A 21,719-nucleotide genomic window follows, 5' to 3' on the forward strand; every position below is an offset into this window, starting at 1 on the left:
ATGTAACTACAACATGGAGATGTAATGGAGCAGAAGTAAAAAATAACATGGAAATACTCAAGTTAAGTACAAATAGGCTCACTACAATTTCTTAAATGACTACTTGTATTTTGCCACTGTCTAGCTTTTCCTTGTACTGCCTTTACACAACACATTTAATGAATTGATTATATGAATTATTCTTCGACCCTTGGAAATAACACAACATTTAAACAAAGACGAAGAACTACATTTTATTTTGAAACGCGTGACCGGAAAAGCCCGTATTTATCGTGTCGTTTCACGCCGCTTAATCACAGAGAGTTGTTGCAAAGGTAACTTCCTCCAGCCCTGGCTTTTTGCCTTTGTGGGTTCGAGTGCGAGTCGTGAAGCCCCAGACAGTGCCGGTGTGTTTGAAAAGGGGGGCATACCGTTTAAAAAAAAAAAGTGTCTGTATGTCTCCTCTCTTCTGAATATCGCGTGAATTGTTTTTTTCTTGCACCGAGCAAAAACGAGGGACGTTAACGCTGGCGTCATGTAGGCTCTGCTGCGCTTCAGACTTTGGGAAAACAAATCGGGTATTGTCGGTGAATCCTCGGGAGATGGCAGAGTAAGTTCGACCTGCGCCAGTTTACCGAGCTCTCATAAAGCACTTTGAAGAAAAAGAAGCGACCCCACCAAGGTAAGTTTGATCATCACGGAGGCCTGGCTGAAATCTAACTGTGCATAAAGCCTCATAGACATTTCCACTGACGTGGAGAAGTTTGCTGATCCCTCTAACCTTTTCCTCGTAAAAAAATCTTGGCCTGTTTTGCAATTGCAGCCACATATAGCACTATATGTAAGCTCCTTGTGTTGTGTGAACAGATGCCTGCATGTTATAACGTTACAATGTATCGGCTGTGTGGTTTAGCAGAGGGGTAGCAGTCTCCACGCAGCAAAGCCTATTTTCCTTTTACGCGTAAACGAGATGTGTTTTTTTTGGGTCAATGGTGATGAGCTAAACGTGTGACAATAAACGTCTCGAGTCTAGCATTGCGACCTGTAATATCTACGTCACGTGCAAGCTAGCAACTTTGCAACTAGTCGTGACTTTGTTAAGAGGTTGTTGTTTGTTTTTATTGTCATGCAAACAAGTCTTTTGGGAGGGTCGTTCACTGCTTGATCGTGTGTCTCATCATCCCATGCTGAGCACTTTAACATCACAATCGCAGTCCTGGGGGAGGTGGGAGAGCCCAACACACACACACACACACACACACACACACACACACACACACACACACACACACACACACACACACACACACACACACACACACACACACACTTACAATGCTCTGTGGTTTCATTTATAACTAGCTGGCAATGAAGGGACATTTAGGATACATCTCCAATATAGGTTCCTACACAAATATTTGTTTGACGTTCTCCCCCCTCGCTGAGGAACAATCAGACCCAAACAGGAAATGGTGTGTGATAAGATTGCAAGCTGGCAATTAAATGTAAAGCCGGCAGACCTGCTGATGAGAGGGGTGCCAACTTCATTACCAGAGGTGTTAAAGCTAGCTGCAAAACATTCAGGGGATAATTGTGCCGATTAAAAGATGTGTGAAAGGGAACGTCTCGCACTCAAGTGTTCTTCCTTCCGAATCAACTCTCTACGAAATCACATTCCCACATACTAATCAGGTCTCTCTTCACTAGTGGCCCAAATGTCTGGGGAGCACTTGAATGTGCATTTGCTTTTGTTGTTGTTGTTGTTGTTGTTTTTGTGCAGCTTAGCCTGGAGGGGATCGAACACAGCACGGCCAAAGCTCTCGTTAACCGTGTGATGCACTTCTGCCGACGCGCACCTCAACCATTCAGTTCACCACACTTTAATGTGCATGCGTGGCACCTTGTTTAATCTATATGGATTAGCCACTCAAAGCAACATGCAATACATGTAATGTTGTCGGTGAAGTCTCCTCGGTCCGGATTAGAGGAATCCCAGAGGAGATGATCTGTTCTGGTTGGAAGGCGGTGGGGTTTGACTGGTTGCTTGAGGATCTGGAGTGTGTAACCCCACAGCTGACCAGTCACTGAAGTCGGGGGGGGCCTCCATGTGGGCGCCTCCATGTGGGCGCCTTTTGGGAGTCTGGCTGATAGTGGTCTGAGATATGGTTCGACTCTGGGTGTGTGTGTGTGGGGGGTTTGGCCACCCCGTCCTGCTCAGCCGAGGTAACGGGCAAACCGGCCTGATTGTGGTCGCTCACCCCGCCATTGTGATTGGTCCGCTCCTCCTCAGCGTCTCTCGGTCTACAACAATGTTTTTGTTTGGCCTTGGGCCAGTGTCATTGTTCCAAACCGCCTATCTGTGGTAACTTATTCCTCCACCAGTTGGAGGTTATCTGTCTCCCTGAGACTAACAATGCATTCCCAACAATGGGACCGGTTTGGAGGGTCTTTGGAATGTTGAATAATTATTTTCCTCGCATTTGTTTTAAAGAGGCCTTAAGTGTGTCTGATTTACCAAGATGCTGAGCGGTATTTATGTCGTTACGCAATCTTACTGCCAATAGTAATAATAATAAGTATACGCTAAAGGATTATCAAAACATACTACTCAGAGTACTACAAGGGAAAGTAATCATTGGTTCACAGACTCTATCAGAAGTGATGTTTTAGCTATCCATCTGAACGTTCTCCTACACATGCCTCATTCATGCTTTTTATCCCCAATTAGGACTCCCCAATTCTCGGGCTGCAGATATCTTGTCCTCTGCACCTCTGATAGCGAGCGTTTTTCTGTGCACAGTAATTTGGCTGTCAGAAGCAGCTTGCAGTTTGGGTTTGGTACAATATGCAAGTGGAGGCAGAGGGAAGCGCTAGCGCCCCCCAAAAAAACCCCAGAGAGAGTGGTGTGTTTGTTTGTGTGTGTGTGGGGAATCAGGTTACACAGTCTGTCATTAACAAGAGAACTGCAGTTATGAGACCAAGATAGACGGCTTCAAGTCTGAGCAAGAGTCTCATAGCTCCTCCATGTAGGTGTCTCTGGAGTCAGGGAGGAAGGTGTGTGTGTGTGCGTGTGTGTGCGCGGGTCGGAGGCGGTGGCTGGAGGATAGAAAGGGGGCAGAATTTGGCTTGAAGTCTACAGCTCATTGCAGCAACCTTTTTAGCTATCTTGCTACAGTTTTGGCCATATATATCCTGTGTGTGTGTGTGCGTGTGTGTGCGCGTGCATCAGTGTGTGTGTGTGTGTGTATGCTGATTTACTAGAAAGTTTGACAAGCAACAAACCTGGCATCAGACAAGGCAGCAGGCTGCAGAGAAACGCAGCATGTGGGTTGCATTTGCCTCTGCTCTGTGCTCGTGTCCGGCTTTTCAGAAAGGGGCCCCTCTGTCTGCAGTGTTATTTTTAGTCGCAAAAAAAAATAAAAAATCCTTGAGCCTTTTTTTAATAATCGTCAGCTTTATGTAGCCCAAACATATCACGATGAGAGGAGCTTGTCTGGGACCTGCGGGCAATGCAGTCTCAGCATGACATGGGAAGTTAGAGAGGGGGGAGGGGGGGGGGGAATAGAAAGATAAAAGACCGCCCGTGTATTTGCCAGATTTTTAGTCGTGTTACCGTTTGCTGTTTTAGGAATCTCGCTCTGTTCTTGTGGTGGCTCCTCACAGACTTATTGATTTCTCTCCTTCAGTGTTCCAATGTTGGACGAGGACCAGTGGAGATGGCTAAAAAGGGATACGAGACACTACTGTCTCCACCGATGCACACATGGCTCCTCTCCTCCCTCTCTCTCCACACTAAGCCCAGACTGCACTGGAGACAGTCTGCAATACACACTTTATGAGCCCTTCATTTGCCTCAGTGCTCTAGTCTTATCGCTCAGCTGTTAAAAGTTATGGCTTTGTTTCAGTTCCTGCCTCTCTCTCTCTCTCTCTCTCTCTCTAATCACATTCCCTCGTCCGAGGCATGGACTCTTATTTGGCGTGGGGGCACTTTGTCTACGACTTGGAAAATAATCCGTTTCATCTCTCGGGTCACGAGGGGTCAAAAACTGAAGTAGCTCTGTTTATAATGGAAGCGCTTCAGCAACACATGGACGGCGCTTGCTTGAATCCGTCCGGTCCATTCCCCACGATGAGCCGAATGGGGAATTTGTTAGCTTTTAGTTATTCATTTGGTTTTGACAAGCAAGTAGGGCAGCGCATTATAGCGGAAATCCTACCACAACATCATATATCTTTTATGCTTCTTGTGATGTATGTGACACTTATAATATATATTTGGCAAATGCACCAACAATAATTTAATCACTTGATAGATTCGGTACTTTAGAGTTTAAATTCACATTTTCGGAGCTGAACCTAATTATTTTAGCTTATTAAATGACACAAAGATTATCAGATTTCTCTGAAAGAATGAATCTGATTGGTTTGGTCAAGCACTTGTAAAATAATACAATTTTGTCAAACTCAATGCTTGGGCCGCATTAGACAAATTCCATTTTGATCAAAGTTAGCCTTGACTAATTGACCTCCATATTATCAAATCATCACAATTCAATCCAGAGACAATTGCTGAGCGCTGAAGTTGACTCGTGGGCCCCGCCCTTCACTCAAGAACCCTCCACGTCTTCACTTCCCGTGTTTACTACCGGTCTTCTTCCTTTAGAAGTCTCTCCTCTCCGGAAAGGCCAGGAAACTCCCGGCCATAAAGGCTCCATTGGCAGCAGGGTGTAATGGCTACGGAGCGTAGCGCTGCACGTTCATTGTTTTCTCTCAAGCTGTTTGCCGAGTGATTATCAGCGATCAGTGATCATTGGTTCGGTGGATGTTTTGTGGGTCACACGGCCGGGGAGATCACGATAGCCCCCCTCTGACTCCCGCAGCGCCGTCTCTGCCGGGCGCGGTGCAGAAATCAATCGAGAGTAAATATTCCCTGAGCTTCGTCTCGCTGTGCACACGGCGCTTTTGGTCCGTTTGGCTGATTCTCTTGTTTCACGAGAAGGGAAAATGTGTTTTAAAAAGGGTGCGCGCTGATACAAATCAAGGTGTCTTTTGAGAGTGGTATTGCCCCGGGGGCAGTGAACTTTGCGAGACGGGTCGTTTTGGAGGGAGAGTGTTTGTGCATTCCTCGGTCGGCAAACATAGCCGGGAGCCATAAAGATGCTGTTTGAATTGGCTTGTTTCACATGTTTTGATGGCTGTGTGATAAAGGTCTTAATTGCTATGGTGACCGTTGCGTTAGATGACTTGTTAACGGTGTCTTCACAGTGCTGTAAAATCTTCTCAAGTTGAGTCTCACGAGATTTCAACCCTTTTTGAAACCATAATAAAACCTTGCAGAACCCCCCCCCCCCCCCCCCCCAAAAAAAAAAACCCCTGCTATTACTTACTGGGTAGAAGTGTTGCTTTAGTTTCGGTTCTGTGTGCCTGTGACGTCTTGTGAAAACACAGAGCTTAGGTAGGGTGGGAGCACAGCAGGAAGAAAAGGCAGCTATTGTCTCTGATTACATCTGATCTAGGCCGAATACGCTGTGTGTGTGTGTGTGTGTGTGTGTGTGTGTGTGTGTGTGTTACACTGTATCCAAGGAACAAAAAAACCCGCTATGCCGTTGCCAACCGCAATGAATGTGTGAGTGAGGGTTGAACATACGCAGGGGGGCATTTGCATTTGATTACATTCCTCACACTGTGAAAGGAGGCAGCTGCTGAGATACTGTAGGGGCCCCGAGAGATGAAGCCCGGCGTCGACCCCGATGGGGCACCGCGGATTTCGTCTCCACATTTGACGAGGGCCCTTGGACCGGGCGAGGTGTGTTTCCAAAAGGTTATTGAGCTTCGCTTTCGTACCCAGCAGAAGCACACGGCTTTCACGCGCGCAGCCTAAGTGCACGACACAGGATATCAAGAAAGGGGTCAGCCTGTTTCACAGTTACACCAGACAAGGTCACGGCGCCGCATTGAGCTCCGTTTCAACACTGCTGCCAGTACAATACCTGTGTTCGGTTCGTTATCATCTCCTAAATATACATCAGTGTTTATAGCTGCGGCGTTGGGGCCGCTTTTGGTTCCACAAAGCAAAGTTTTGCTTGTGTTTTGCGCTCTTACTAAAGCCAAGTTGTGAACAGTTTGTGAGTCACTTGATGTTTATTTGTCAGAGAATATTTCACATTATCAAGCAAAAATATCCGTCCTATTTGCTGATCCTGCTGCTATGATGATCTGCCTGTCGTGGGAAGTCGACGACCATCTGGTTGTCTATTGGTCGCTTGGCCTAAACACGCCTACGCTCTGGGCTGAGCCCGACTAACGTCGACAGTAAAGCATTGGTCCTTCATCACCCGCTTTCACAAAGGACCAAATTCTTTCAATGTGGCCGCTGTAGCAAACAGGTGATTTAACTTCATGACCGGTCTTCCCCTGGTCCTACATTTCATCAGGCATTCATCGCACACTCAAAATTTTGATATTGTACAGCCTGACACGGATTTGATACGAGATTTTATTGAATCCATCTTGCACAGTGTGACATGTAATGGAGCTGCAAGATTGCCAATGTCACACAGTGTGTAGGGGCCTTCAGCCAACAGCTAGCTACACCACAAGCTATCCACAAGACGGCCAGGCCCGTCGAATCTGTCCTAAAGTGGTTCACCATTATCGCTGTGCTTCATGTAAAGTGTCAGCACGTTGTGAGGTCGTCCTTGGCTTTTGGAAGGCAAATGTTGTTGGGTGGTCGCCCTAATACTCAATGTTTTTTGTTTAATCCAACACAGATCTTTTGTGTGTGTGTGTGTGTGTGTGTGTGTGTGTGTACTCCCTCATAACCTACTAAAAAGTTCAGGTTGTGTATTCTTTTAACTTTTAGTTTGAGTCACCCCAAGTGCTGTATTTGACTGTAGGCAGAGAATGTGCTGAGGTTGAATGTGTTGCTTCGCTGAGCTGTAGTGTGAATATGAATATGAATGTGGGCTGCTGCAGAGAGGACAACTTTCGCCCTCAGGTCTGTGTTACACCCACGTCCACCTAGGAGCCAAACCATCTGTGTGTCTCTGATGGCATGCTGACTTTTTGGCTTGTCTGAGTCGGGGGGGGGGGGGGCGGTGCCGGCTCCGCATTGCCCCAGTCTTCTGCCCGCTTCCTCCCCCTCGACCGCCCCGCAGTTTATTTTTTCTCCGTGCAGCTTCCTCCTCGGTGCCCCGGCTATTTGCGCCGCGGTAACTGTGCCAGCCTGCCTGCTCAGACGCAGATCCCGCCTCTCGTCTCCCCTCTCTTGTGCCAGCGCGATGACTCAGCAGCTCCTGCAGGGCTTCCGGCCTCCTCCTCCTCCTCCCCCCTCATCCTCAGCGATGCACCGTGCCCATCAGACAAAGTCATGTTTTGTCATTCACAAAATGTCACCTAGAAACAACGAATGCCAATACAATACATTTAAATCGTAACTGCCAAAACGCGGTAGTATACCAATCGCACGATATTTGAGTTTTGCATGTTTAATCATCTCCATCTAATCACTTGAAAGTCTGCTCAACATCTCAGAGAAGTGCTTATCAAGATGGCCCTCTGGAGTGGGTTCACTGGAAAGAGTCTGGGAAGGAAACATGGCGTCAAAAGTGGGATCACTTTCAAGTCCCCTCCAGCAGCACTCGGTGGGAGTTGACCCTCGCGTACTTTTCACAGGGCCGAGTCTATCTCGCCTATTTCTCTCCGGGTTGTACACACTTTGACTACCTTGTGTCGGGCTAAATGTGGTCTCTGTATTTCCAATGGCGTGGTCCGTGCTTACGCATTTCAGAGCCATTGATAGCATCACACCAAATACCTGCGGTGGGGAGAAGCGTTCGGATTATTTACTCATGTAAGGTGTGAATTCATAGTGGACGTTAAAAGCGACTGCATTCAGAATTGAAAGTGAAGGAACAGAAGGATTATCCACTCACAATCTAAAGTAGTGTTTGTGCAGAGGGACCCCTGACAAACGTGCATTCATACATTTAATTATACCTATACATGTTATTGTGTTATTATCTCTGATGACTTCATGTGTAGGTAGCTTGGTTGAGATGGTTAGTTAAATCCTCAACAGTGCACCACATTAAAAATATAATCACATGTTTACATTCACTATATACTCATGCACTGTACTTTATTTACGTTCTACCACTACATGAGCTCGATACACTTGGGATACCAATATGTAAACTGCCTGACTCTTCACAGACAGCGACTAAGCATCATAATGCAATGCATTGTAAAACAATCACAGTTGGGTGTAATTTGGCCACCTTTCCAAGCTTCTATAAAATGTCACTCTGCGTACTGTAGTAAGAGTCATTCAGTAAACCCGGGAAAATATAATTACCATGTGTTATTTATGCTGGTTTCCTATTACACCACCACATCAGAGGATATAGGACGAGGGAGTAAAAGGAAAGAAGGGGGTTGAGACAGATAGTTTGGGGGGTAGGGGGGGGAGCACATCCTTGGCAGGATGTCAGCTCTGTGAACACACAGTGCCGAACACTGCCAGAGAATTCAATATGCAGGGATAGAGAGAGACGCACACACACACACACAGCGCCATAAAGTTGTCTGCTCGGATCGCAATCGGTTGTGCAGATGCTCGCCCTGCCTCTCCCCGTTCTAGAATACACTAGTCCTGGGTGTGTATTCATCAAGCGAAGCTGCTAGCCGGCTTGATTATAATGTTTAGCAGCTAGCTTTGCCTCACGTGTGGATACACGTGGAGTAGTTTGTGTTCCCCGTACTTATTCAAAATAGACTGTGTGAAACAGACAGTATAGTGGACGTGTGGTCCGGCAAAAAAAAAGGCCCTCCAGGTTTTTGCAGCGCAGACTGAACTATTTGCTTTGTAGAATAGATGACGGCACATTAATGGGACCACCGAGCGGCTTTGGTCGTCGGCGTGTGTCTCGCTGCTTGTGGTGGCTTGTTTTAAGACGAAGTGTCCTCGCGGAGAGATAAAATTGAGACGGAGATAACTTCAGTGCCCCGTCGAGGCTCATTCAGCAGTAAATATGAACAAAAACAGCTGCAAATCATTTACCTACACTCATTGAAGCCATAAATGGAGCCCCATGACGGGGCTCTACTTAGTTAATTGAGGTGAGTTATTGATCCGTCGGCAACGTGAGTCGGGGTATCGTGCTCTTTTTCGAGTGCTATACGAGTCAATATCGAGATTAGACAGAATCTCCTTTTTTCCCCCTCGGCTCTAGCATGTGCTCCAGACTATTGTCTTTTACCCCTCTGCTTATCTCTTTATCCTGCCCCCCCCCCCCACACACACACACACCAGCATGGTGCCCTTCTTCCTGCTGTCCCCCTGGGGCTCTGACTCCAGACACCTCCGGCTCCTTGTCCCACTTCCTACCTCCCTGTTGCAGCCCGCACGTCTCTCCCACACTGGCTCCGCTCTCTGCCCTTCTCTGACCCACTGTCCCCCAGTTGCCCCCTGGCTAGACCTCCTCATGCCCTCCTGCCCATTCCCTGCCCCCCCCCCCATTGCTGCTCCCCTCTCCCCTGGTTCCAAAGGGAGCAGACAGAGCTCCCGATTATCTCTGTGTGGCAGCTTCTGTTTTGTGCTCCGATTAAAGGAGCAGCATGTGGTCTGTGTGCGAGCGGGCCCGTACAGACGCCACCGTTGGGCTAATGCTAACATTATGCGCTTAATCATTTATGTCTGGGAGACGGGCACAAAGGCTTGGGAGGGGATAGAGGTAAGGGGGGTATTTATCAGTGGCACAGATGCATTCAGGCGCGCAAACACATGCTTCCAGGATAACGGCCCCGGTGCTTAGTATGGCATAAACGGGGGCACGCTGCAGGCTACGACGAGAACTCACATATCGTCTTTATGAAATGGGTAGCGGAGGGGAGGGGGGGGGTAAAACTGGTGGTCTGTTAAAAATATGTGTCACTGGATGAAACAAACAAACATAACCGCACAGCCAACGTGGACGCTTCTAGAGACACATTAAATATTGAAGGATGATACTCTAAATGATAGTATTTGGGCACCCACACTCTCCTCGTCGTCCTCCTCCTCCTCCTCTCTCGTCTGTCTGCTCCTCTCTACCCTCACTGCCAAGCAGCTTGTCCCTCCAACACACACGCACACACATCACCACGCACGCACACACACACGCACGTGTCGAGGCAGCCAATAAGAGAGCACCAGTCTCCCCATTGCTTGCCACTCAATGCCTTGTTGCCAGGACAACAGGAAGGCTTGAGACCCACTTTACTTGAACATTTTAAACTTGGTGTTGACTCTTTTTCTAAAAACAAGAAAAGGTCTCCCTCTGTAAAATTGCTTTTTCTATTACTCTTTGGTCGACAGTAAATTCCTGTCGGTATCTGTCTCTCTCTCTCTCACTGGTCTTCTGTCTCTCTCTCTCTTTCTCGTGGTCTGCTGTCTCTCTCTCTCTCTCTCTCGTGGTCTTCTCTCTCTCTCTCTCGTGGTCTTCTGTCTCTCTCTCTCTTTCTCTCTCTCTCTCGTGGTCTTCTGTCTCTCTTTCTCGTGGTCTTCTGTCTCTCTCTCTCATGGTCTTCTGTCTCTCTCTCTCGTGGTCTTCTGTCTCTCTCTCTTTCTCGTGGTCTTCTGTCTCTCTCTCTCTCGTGGTCTTCTGTCTCTCTCTCTCATGGTCTTCTGTCTCTCTCTCTCGTGGTCTTCTGTCTCTCTCTCTCTCGTGGTCTTCTGTCTCTCTCTCTCTCGTGGTCTTCTGTCTCTCTCTCTCTCGTGGTCTTCTGTCTTTCTCTCGTGGTCGTCTGTCTGTCTGTCTGTCTCGCTTAATGGTATCCTGAAATATGTTTTTACAAAAAAATACCAAAAGGTATTCAGTATAAAAATTGCCAGAATTTGCTCTGAATACAACCTCATTTTTGTGTTTCTCTCTTCTTCTTTTTTTTTTTATTCATCTAGCTCTACAATGGCGGTGAGGGGCATGTTTCTTTTGGTTTTGATCGCCCTGGTCCTTCCCTGTTCAAGCCTGGAAGGTAAGTGTCTTGTCTCAAAACACAGCTTGTCCCAAGTACATGTAGTAGCTTGAAGGGTGTGTGTGTGTGTGTGTGTCTGTGCTGAATGTCTCAGTTCTCTTATTCTCTTTTACTCTGGTTAAACATGCGCACAATCTTTCAGCCTCTGTGTCTTTCTCTATCGCCCTCAAGTCTTTTACATGCAGAGACCCAAAAAAAATCACTTTTTTTCCCCCCTTCACCCGCCCCTCCCCAGTCTGTCACCCTTTCATCTGCTGTCTCGCAGTGTTATTTTAAAAACCTGCAGTGGCGATAGAATGCAGTAGAAAGAGGAGCTTTTTTTTTTTAAGGCGCAGATTCACAAATGTCCGCGTACTGACAATAGATACATGCAAAGGATAAGCACTGATCATCTTATGTCACAAAACATATTACAGATTAAAGTCCCACCTTTGCAGCAGCTCTGTCTAATTTCAGTTACATGATTGTTTTTTTTTTTCTTTTAAAGGTGATGTCAGTTCCAGACACTCTGTATGTGTGTGTGACGGGGGGTCCTGCAGCAGTGGGGGCCGGTGTTTCGCCCAGCAGTGCTTCACCTCCCTCTCCGTGCTGAACGGGACGTCGGCCCTTGAGAAGGGCTGCATTGTGGGTAATGAGGAAGGGCCGTCGCGATGCGAAAGCCCGCCGACTCCTGAGCTGGTGGTCGAGTGCTGCTTTGGGGATTTGTGCAACGTGAACGTCTCCTTGCAGTTACCGGTGAAAGGTGAGGTGTTTGCATCATAACACAGTGTTAAAAATATCCTGCTTGAGCATCTGTAGGATTTTCATAATCAATGCATGGAAGCAAGTGGCTAAGTCTTTTTCAAATACGACGAAATTGTCATTAATTATTTGTCAAAAGTCATACATATAAATCTACTTGACTGGCCGCTTCAAGCCAGCCAGCAGAGATCCATTTTCATGTTTTGTGATCTGAGTGAATGCTGTTTAATTTAATGGTCTGCTAATAGTATTGCTGTAATGGGTTCCCCCCCCCCCCCCCCCCCCCCCCGTATCTTTATTTCCTCTTATCAGATCTAGAACTGTCTGCTGGCAGACCGGTCCTCAGGGACCAGGAGTGTATGTGCGAGGGCGGTGTGTGCGAGCGAGACCAGCGCTGTGCGGGCCAGCAGTGTTTCTCCTCTCTGAAGATGATTGACGGGGTGGCCGTCCAACAGAAGGGCTGCCTGAGGGACGACGAGGAGGGCAGAGTCACCTGCGCCATGCCCCCCTCACCGGCCCATGTCGTCAAGTGCTGCCAGGGCCATCTGTGTAACATGAACGTCACCGTGCAAACTCCAGGGAGAGGTGACTTTGTGCACATTGTACACATTTCTCTTGGCTGCCGTTCACCATAGACCTTATGTCGCCCACAACAATTTCATTTTATGACAAACTCTACTTGAATTTAGATATATATATATATAGTAACGCAGGAATATAGCTTTAATGATTTATTTTGTCGAAAGTGTCATTATTAATCGGCTATGTCGTCTTGCAGAGGAGGAAGTGAAGCCCCTGGTCAAAGAGGAGCATGACTGTGTATGCGAGGGCAGCTCATGTGACAAGGAGAAACGCTGCAAGGGCCACCAGTGTTTCTCATCCCTGACGGTCAGCGCCGGCTCCCGGGTGTACCAGAAAGGCTGCTTCAAGGTTTATGAGCAGAGCACATTGACCTGCAAGACCCCACCTTCCAGAGACCAGACCGTGGAGTGCTGCCACGGGCACCTGTGTAACCTGAACATCACCGTGGAGCTACCTGTCAAAGGTACACTACGATACTCAAGAGCTCCATCTGCTGATTTCAGCATTGACCTGTGTACTAAGGAAATTGCTAACACCCGTTTCAGAGTTTCAAAGTGCTGCGTAGATTTTATCGATTCAGAATGGGATCGACCACGTTAGTTATTACTGTTTTGACAGTAATAACTAACACATTCGTTCCCTACTGAGAGGGCTACGTCACCGGTTGTGAAATTGTCTGCCACGGCTGTTTTGGGTGTTTGCTCTTGGCCCCAAGTTACACCTCTGTGTGGTCACACTCCTGGCACCGTATGAAACGGGGGAGACGGTGAGCAACCAAATGGAGGTTTTGAATATTGTTTAGTCACCGTCCACTTCCCCTGTGTCCTCTCAGAGGCTGTCAGAGCGGGCTGACAAGAGCCCAGCGGGTAAACCCACCTGGGAGCGAAGGAGAGGCAACAGAGCTGCTGTTGCACTTTTTGTTTTTGTCCCCTTTACTATTCTCTCTACGGCAGATTCATATTCATACCTACAATACCCCAGCTGTCTTTTTGGTTATATATTTGGGGATTATACTTCAGATAAAAACTTTCAAATTGGAAATATTATTTTTGACTGAACCTAACTGGGTGTAGTTTACCACATCAGAACGATTCACACAATGCCTTATGTTACAACTCTCCCCACTCTTGGTATTACATTGCCGCAAATATATATATTTAAGCTAAATGCAACCCTGCCCATGTGCTTGGTTCAAGGCTAGTGAGTTCCTACAATGTGTTGCTAGTTCTGTGTATTTGGGAGAAACGGTTCATTATTTGGGTTGAGAAGAGGGGATCATTGTCTGGCAGAGCTGAGCCGTCTTTCCCTTCTGGAATGTTTGGAAAGTGTGAATGGTGGTCAGTTCCTCAGGCCAGACCTCTGCTGACTCAATGAGATCCACTCTCTGTGTGTGTGTGTGTGTGTGTGTGTGTGTGTGTGTGTGTGTGTGTGTGTGAATGAATGAATGCTCGTGTGGCATGTGCACCCCCACCCCGAACTGGTTTATCCAGAAGATCCAGAACCTGTGATTTGTTCTTGTCTCGCTGCTCAGTTCCAGTGGACGCCTCCGTCTGTTGTCGACTTGAGCACTCAGTCTTCTGACAGAAGCAAGCCGAATCCAAGCTTAGAAATCAAGCTTTATTTTGCGCTCTTAAAAAAATGTCCAAAATGAGTCTGAAGAAATCTCACCCCCGGTGAACGTTTTCTCTCCCCTCACAGCCGATGAGCTATCCAGCTACAGTGTGACCACACTGGCTATCGTCATCGTGGCGCCCATCATCATCCTCATCGTCCTCTCTGCTGTCGCTATCCTGGTGTTCAGACGCATCCACAACAACCAGATGGAGAGGCTGACGTCCCGAGATGCAGAATATGGAACTATCGATGGCCTCATAGCATCCAACGTGGGGGACAGCACCCTGGCGGTGAGTAGGATTCTACCGCCTAAGCTCAAAAGAATAGTATTGGAGCTGCTCGAGGCATATTTTAATTGACTAGTATGTCAAATTAAATCCCAGTCTTTTATTTTAACCCACTTATTCCTCTCTGTGCTAGCTGCCATACAGGAGTTTGAATTAGTAAATAAATCTGTGAGGTGTCTCTGTTTACTGAGTAATAGAATTAGTGAAACAGCCAGTATCATTAAAGGCACTTAGGAAGGAAACGAATATATGCATAAATTAAATTGTGTTGGCTTTACTATCTTGATGTATCTGAAATGTGCACTGTAAGCACAGCTGTATTATGAAAGAAAATGAATACAATTTCAAGGTTGGTAAAGGATTATATAAAATCACTTGGATCAGGATCACCAAAAAAAAGTAGAGGAAGGCCCATTGTGTATAACTATTAACCATATGCATTATAATTATTTTAACAGATATAACATGGATTTTCTTACATTTGTCAGCTGATCAAAATTGAAACCATGAATTCTTAACCAATGTAAGCCAACATTTGACAGCACCAGAAAACCATAATAATTGAGATAAAGTTGTTGTACAGTATCATTTCTCGAGCGATCAAATTTTGTTTTTGAACTTTGGGTGGTGGTGGTTTGGGTGGTGGTGGGGGGGGGGGGGGGGGGGGGGGGCTCATTTCTGTACACTTGGATTACAGAGAGAGTCTTCATTGTGCCAATGTGTACCAACAACAGAGATGGAAAAGCCCCTCTGAAATGATGTGTTCTGAAACTTGTTTTGAATCTTTTCATTGTTCCAGTCTGTTAGAGGGATGTCTTTCACTGTTTATTTTCTGTCCACTCAACTGTGGATTGTAAGTTCTCTGCCGAGTGGTTTATGTTCTGAGGCCCACTAAACTGATCCAGAGTTTAGGTGGAGTCCTGTGGTTAGCGTTCAGTCTGAAAGACAACCCAGCACATTCACTGGCTTACGCACTGTGTAATCAAGTTCAGCTGAAACTCTGTCTAGCTTGCGCCCCAACAAAATGCACGACGGTTACCGTCCATTTTGTCATTCTGTATCCTCACCAAAGCATACGTTTTTAAATGGACATACATTACTATCCTTTTTTCAATTGACGGCATTTCTGTACACACTTGTAGCTGTCATTGAAGACGGTATCTCTTTTTCTAAGCACGTTTAAACTCTCCAAAGCCCAGATTGTCCCATTTATCTTCAATAACGAGACTTGTAAATAACACGCCTTACTGTGAAAGTATGATCATTCATGAGTATATATATATGTGTCAGAGAAAGAAATAGCTGATTTTTGGCTTTCTTTCAAGCTATATCCAAAGTCCGTCAGTGCACTTGGCAATGGAAAGCCCAAATAAGGAGTCGCAGAATGCGGCATAATAAAAAAAAGTGCTTGGCAGCACCCTGAGAAAGGATATTAGGAACAGTGGTGTGGCTGTGAAAAGCATATCAGACTGAAACACATGTGCTGGTCCCTCTGGAGGCTGCTGCCCAAAAGTCGTCTGATTATGATGATATTGCCTCGTTCTGATTGCATTCTGCCGCTTAGCGGCCTGGCCCAAACATACCCTCCTAAAATCAATCCTCCTGTACCAAAGAGAGGGATTTAAACTCTCTGCAGAGCAACTCATCCTTCATTTTATGGCCCCTGCCTCTTGCGGTCCTGTGTTGTGATTCCAAATTGTCTCCCAGGCAGCTCTTGCATTATGCATCTGTTTATCTGAGGCATCACTCTTCTTTGTTGTTTTCACTCCTCATCTTCCCCTCCCCAGTTTAGCCGTTTGTTTGTTTTGCTCCAGCAGATGCCCGCTCTGTTGCGGCACACTGCCCTCCTGTGTCCGCACCGGGATACTGCATAGTGTTTTAGCTGAGATAAAAAAAAAAAAAGAAAAAAAGAAAGGCGTAGCAGCATTGCACCTGTTTTGGAGTCTGGCCCTTGGTTAGAGAAAAATCTCCAGCGCCCACACCAGTCTTCAGGGAGGGGGTGGCACTTCTGTTGTTTACTCAGCAGGGGGTACTCTGCACCTCCAGCACAGACGCACACAATATCGTGATACCCACGCTGCTTACCATCCCATGTGGGTACCACATCAAAGGCTGCCTGTTGTATTGGTCTCCATCTGAGTCCCAGATGCTCCGTATTTCATCTTTTTTTTTTTTTTTTTTTATGCTCGAGCCGCAGGATTCTTTTGGGAAAGTTTTCATTCAACTAGCTCACATGCAAATATAACACATACATGTACATTTACAAAACCTCTACTTTCTGTTTTTCTCTTTGCCAGGATCTTCTGGATCATTCCTGCACTTCAGGAAGTGGCTCAGGACTCCCGTTCCTCGTTCAGAGAACTGTTGCACGACAAATCACACTCAATGAGTGTGTAGGTAAGCGCCCACGTTAAAGGCTCAGAAAACTCTGCCTCCTACAGGATGTGTAAGGGCATATATACGAGATACAGTACTAATGTAGCATTGTTTACCTCACGTGTATTGACAGAGGAGCAAATCATTGTTGCTATGATAACTTACCAGAGTTATAAATTCTCCCTTGAAGAGTTGGAAGCATTTTTCTCGACTACACTATTTGGATTTTTGTCCACTAGGAGGCAGCAACATAAGCTGATATTTACACAGACACCACAATGTTACCTGCTTACAATGTTGTTATTGTGAACATGTTAAACTATTTACTCATTGAATAGCTACATGATACTGATGAAAGTAATTTAAATACTTGCTTTCCATTTTGTACAACTTCAACATCGTGGTCTGTGGCAGAATTCTTTGTGACTTTCTTTATCATCGACTCAGAAGCTTTATCTACAATTTGGAACTGTTCAGCCAGCATACAGTGAACCGTATCTCAGTTTATTTGTTGCTGGAAACAGAGAGACGATGAGCTAAAATAGGCTGAGTAGCTTCAGAGTAAATAATGTTAATTCTAGCACTAAGAGCAACCTTTATACATAAGAGAGACAAAAATATCAAGCAATGCTATTTTTTTTTTTTTCATTTTTTACGAGTCCATTTCTGTGTTTGCTCATTTCTCCCATGTTTTTGCTCGGCAGGTAAGGGCCGTTACGGTGAAGTGTGGAGGGGTCAGTGGCAGGGAGAGAGTGTCGCCGTCAAAATCTTCTCCTCCAGAGACGAGAAGTCCTGGTTCAGAGAGACTGAGATCTACAACACTGTGCTGCTGAGACACGAGAACATCCTGGGTGCGTACCATGTTTCATGTATACGGGCTCAGCAAGCTGTGAGAATACTCTATGCTAATTAAAGCTAGCATAATTTGATTAATTATGGCAGGGTTTAATATATGACTAAAAATCAAAAAGACTCTAGAGCTTGAAATATTTATTATCAATTATATGTCTTTTTTTTTTTACATATCTAGCTCTTGTTTAAAAAAAATACATGTCCCATTGGCTTCATACAATGATGCGTGTATTGATCAGAGTTTTCTTTATTAATTGCATTGATATATTTCACTACATTTTAGGCTTCATAGCTTCAGACATGACCTCGAGGAACTCCAGCACTCAGTTGTGGCTGATCACACACTTCCATGAGATGGGCTCCTTGTACGACTACCTTCAACTCAGCACCCTCGATGCCTCCAGCTGCCTCCGCATGGCGCTCTCCATCGCAAGCGGCCTGGCACACCTCCACGTTGAGATCTTCGGCACTCAGGGCAAACCGGCAATTGCCCACCGAGACCTCAAGAGCAAAAATATATTGGTTCAAAAGAACGGACAGTGCTGCATTGCTGACCTTGGTGAGAATTGCTCACCGATCTGTATCATAAATCCGCTGTAAACATTTCCCTACGCTGTTTAATCAAATAGTTATAACAGTTACACTTTTGGGAGTCTGTGCCTCTGAGGTTGAGGCCATGGTTCTCTGCTGGAAATCGGTGGATTGCGCCCACTAGCTTGGGAGTGTGTCAATGCCCCAAGCGAGGGAATTCAAGTATCTCCGTGTCTTGTTCACTAGTGAGGGTAAAATGGGCTGTGAGATGGACAGGCGGTTCAGTGATACAGGCGTTGTAAGAGGAAGCTCTCGATTTCGCAGTCCATCTACAGCCGGACCCTCTCCTATCGTCATGAGCTTTGGGTTATGGTAGTCGGGTAGTTGGGCTCAAACTTAGAGAGAGGGTGAGGAGCCCCAGACACCCCGAAGGAACTCTGAATAGAGACGCTTCTCACCAGCTGAGGTGGTTCAGGCCTCTGATCATGATGCTTCCTGGACGCCTTCCTTGAGAGATTTCTGGGCACGTCCCAACTGGTAAGAGGCCCCCGGATTAGACTGAGAACCCGCTGGAGAGATTATACATCTCATCTGGCCCGGGCACGCTCCGGGGTTCACCAGGAAGCGTTTGAAAACGCCGCTGGGGAGAGGGACGTCTGGAATGCCCGACTAAGCCTGCTGCTGCCGCCGCGACCCGGCTCAGATGAGCGGAAAAGACGAGGGTTGATGGAAAACTACTGAAGGTTGTTTTGAAGATTGAAAGTTGTGGTTTATTGGTATTTGCATAAGAGATGCATCTGCAATAATAACCCCCTACTCGCATCTATCCGCTTAGCCATATTTGTTGTTAATTGAGGCAGAACACCCACCGCTTAAATGTACCACCTTAATCAAAAACACATTTAGAGGAACTCTGACCACTTTATCTAATACATCAATGTTCCATTTGCAGGTGCTCGGATAACAACAAATTCAGGTACAAGCCATAACCTTGCGACGGATTCGGCATGTTTACATGCTCGATGTAACAAATTCTGCTCCGGATGACGCATTTCGCTGTTCCGACAAACATGGCAGCAGTTGTTCTCTCCCAAGCGAGTTGTTTTTTTGCTGAATTACATCCTGTGGCAACAGGGCTGTTTCCGAAAAACAAGTAGTGTTTCAGCATCAGTCGATAGAGTGAGTGTAGTGTTTTGTTTCATTATAGTTGTCAGAGACTGGACGCTTTTAAGTCCCCTACCACTGGAAAAACACCGGAAGGCTGTTTTCACATTCAAACGGATATTTTCCATACGTCTCATATCTGGAGGGGAACTTCATATGTGTTCTGTGTTTGCGTGCTAGGTCTGGCCGTCATGCATTTTCAAGACACCAACGAGTTGGATGTGGGGAACAACCCCAAAGTGGGCACAAAGCGCTACATGGCCCCCGAGGTGCTTGATGACTCCATCCAGATGGACTGTTTCGAGTCCTACAAGAGAGTGGACATCTGGGCCCTGGGCCTCGTCCTGTGGGAGATCGCCAGGAGGACCGTCAGCAATGGTCAGTGAACGTTTTACACAACATGGTGATGGTGCAGTCACACCTTATCTTGTTGTTGTCAACTATCTTCCTCGTTTCCAACACATCTGCATTACCTACAAGCAGCATATTGTCACTTTAAAAAAAGAAAAAAAAGTGGTAGATTGTTTGTAGAAAACACAAACGAAAACAAAAAAGAAAGATGACAAATAACCATGAAAATAATAAACAAAACCGGAGAATTAATTAATTAAAATAGAAAAAAAATAGAAAAAATGACATTCGTCGCTTAACTTAAAGGCAGCGACAAGAGCCCAAACCTGGCACCCCATTAATCATGTACCTCCATATACATGCCCATATACCTCCATATCCATTCACACGCAAATCCCATACACGAGTACTCCACACCTCCTCTAAAATTGTGAATCTGTAATAAAAGCCATCAGATTTCCCCATGCGTGGTCATTTCTGCTTGGAATTATGGAAATATCTGGCTTTGATACACACGACAACATCTACAGTCTGTGGTCTGTGGAGAAGCCAGAGACCTCTTATGTGAAATAAAACCTACTTCCTTCATCCCCAGTCAAACAGGTTTATCGCTTTACAGTCGGAAGTGTGCTCTCAGCAACACTTAAGATATTGATTTACCCTCGACACAGGAACCTCATGTCTCTATTCTGTCCCACGACTGCACTTGAGAGCAAGTTAAGAGCAAAAAAAAAAAAAAGTGTGTTTTATGTGTCAGCCGTTTTGTCAGTGTAACTTTATTACACTTTGTTTCAAGTGTTTGAGTGTTCTTGAAAGTGAATTGCTGCATGCACTGCTCTCCTCGCAGGCATTGTAGAAGACTACAAGCCACCTTTTCACGACGTGGTCCCCAGTGATCCCAGTTTTGAGGATATGAAGAAGGTTGTGTGTGTGGATCAGCAGAGGCCCAACATCCCAAACAGATGGTTTTCAGACCCTGTGAGTGATATTTATATAGTTATTACGATACAGTATATAGTTCAAGTCTGCATGCTTTTGATATACCAGATATAAGAGCGTTTCAGCGATATTCTAATGTTGACACTGGACACACCGATTGATTGATTTCTCTTTATTTGTTTTCAGACTTTGACCTCCATAGCTAAACTCATGAAGGAGTGCTGGTACCAGAATCCCTCGGCCAGATTAACAGCGCTGCGCATCAAAAAGACTCTCACAAAGATTGACAACTCTCTGGACAAAATCAAAACAGACATTTGAGTCTGCCTTGGAGAAGAAGAGGCAGACATACTTAAAGGCCTTTTTGAAGACACCCAGAGGGCGGACCATCCTAGAGAAATCTCACGAGACAAGAGACTTGATTGGTTCAGTGCCCTTATAGTGGCACAAACCTATATTTATTTTAAAACACTTGGCGGGAAACATTTTGGCATCCAAAGATGGCTTACCGGGCATTTCTGAGACTGCCAATGGTCACGGAAATAGGAAAATATATATTAAACTTATGACATAGGAGCTGGACTGTTTGCAATGTTATTCAAGGAAGAAACTGTTACCTGGGCATTTGATTAGACTCGCTTTTGTTAGAACCGCAGATTTTGTTGGACACGTTTTTTTTTTTTTAGATTGAAACATTTCTGAACATATTAGCAATTTCACCATATCTCTTTAATTGTACTGCATCGTTCATTTGTATTACGGTGGATTCATTTGGAAAAGAAATCAACTTGCCAATTTAATCTGCATACTTTCTTAAACGGCAATCGCAGCGAGCAGTGTTATGTTTTACTTTGTGTGCACCTCTGTTTACAATACTGTCAGAAAAAGTGTCCTGGGATTACAGCTGCATCGATGGCACTGTTCTTTTCCTGAGATATCGTCCAACTAAAGGTACTCTGTTGCAAACCTTTTTGTATATCGTCATGGGTTTTTTGCATAGAATTACCTGTACCTGTTTTATTTCTTCAGCTTTACAGAGACAAAATGCTAAAGGAACAAATAAAATACCTGCTAGATACTGAACTCTAGTCCTCCGGAGGCCTGTAAGTAAGCCTGTAAATCCTGTATACTGTCTTAATGCGTGCATTGTCAAGTAAATGAAGTCAAACTTCAGCCTTTTTTTTTTTTTTATTTCTTTAACATTTTATATTAATTAGTGATTTATATTAATTAAATAGAAAAAAGTGTTTTATTTGTCTCATTTGTCTTGGTGCTGTATCTTGTAGATTT

The 21,719-nt window shown here is 45.6% G+C and overlaps 1 protein-coding gene across 1 annotated transcript; it reads left to right on the forward strand.

The window, feature by feature from the left end:
• The first annotated feature begins 380 nt into the window (after positions 1-380).
• Positions 381-21,676, forward strand: LOC306704402 (activin receptor type-1-like). The gene is made up of 12 exons (XM_079170748.1): positions 381-661; positions 10,919-10,992; positions 11,480-11,734; positions 12,046-12,318; positions 12,512-12,778; positions 14,014-14,219; positions 16,514-16,613; positions 17,297-17,443; positions 17,728-18,003; positions 19,320-19,517; positions 20,338-20,468; positions 20,616-21,676. The coding sequence occupies exons 2-12, from the start codon at positions 10,926-10,928 to the stop codon at positions 20,748-20,750; spliced, it is 2,055 nt and encodes a 684-aa protein (XP_079026874.1). The 5' UTR covers positions 381-661; positions 10,919-10,925; the 3' UTR covers positions 20,751-21,676.
• The last annotated feature ends 43 nt before the right edge of the window (positions 21,677-21,719 follow it).

Source organism: Pholis gunnellus, assembly GCF_910591455.1.
Source record: "Pholis gunnellus genome assembly, chromosome: 12".
In the NCBI taxonomy this organism is placed as follows: Eukaryota; Metazoa; Chordata; class Actinopteri; order Perciformes; family Pholidae; genus Pholis; species Pholis gunnellus.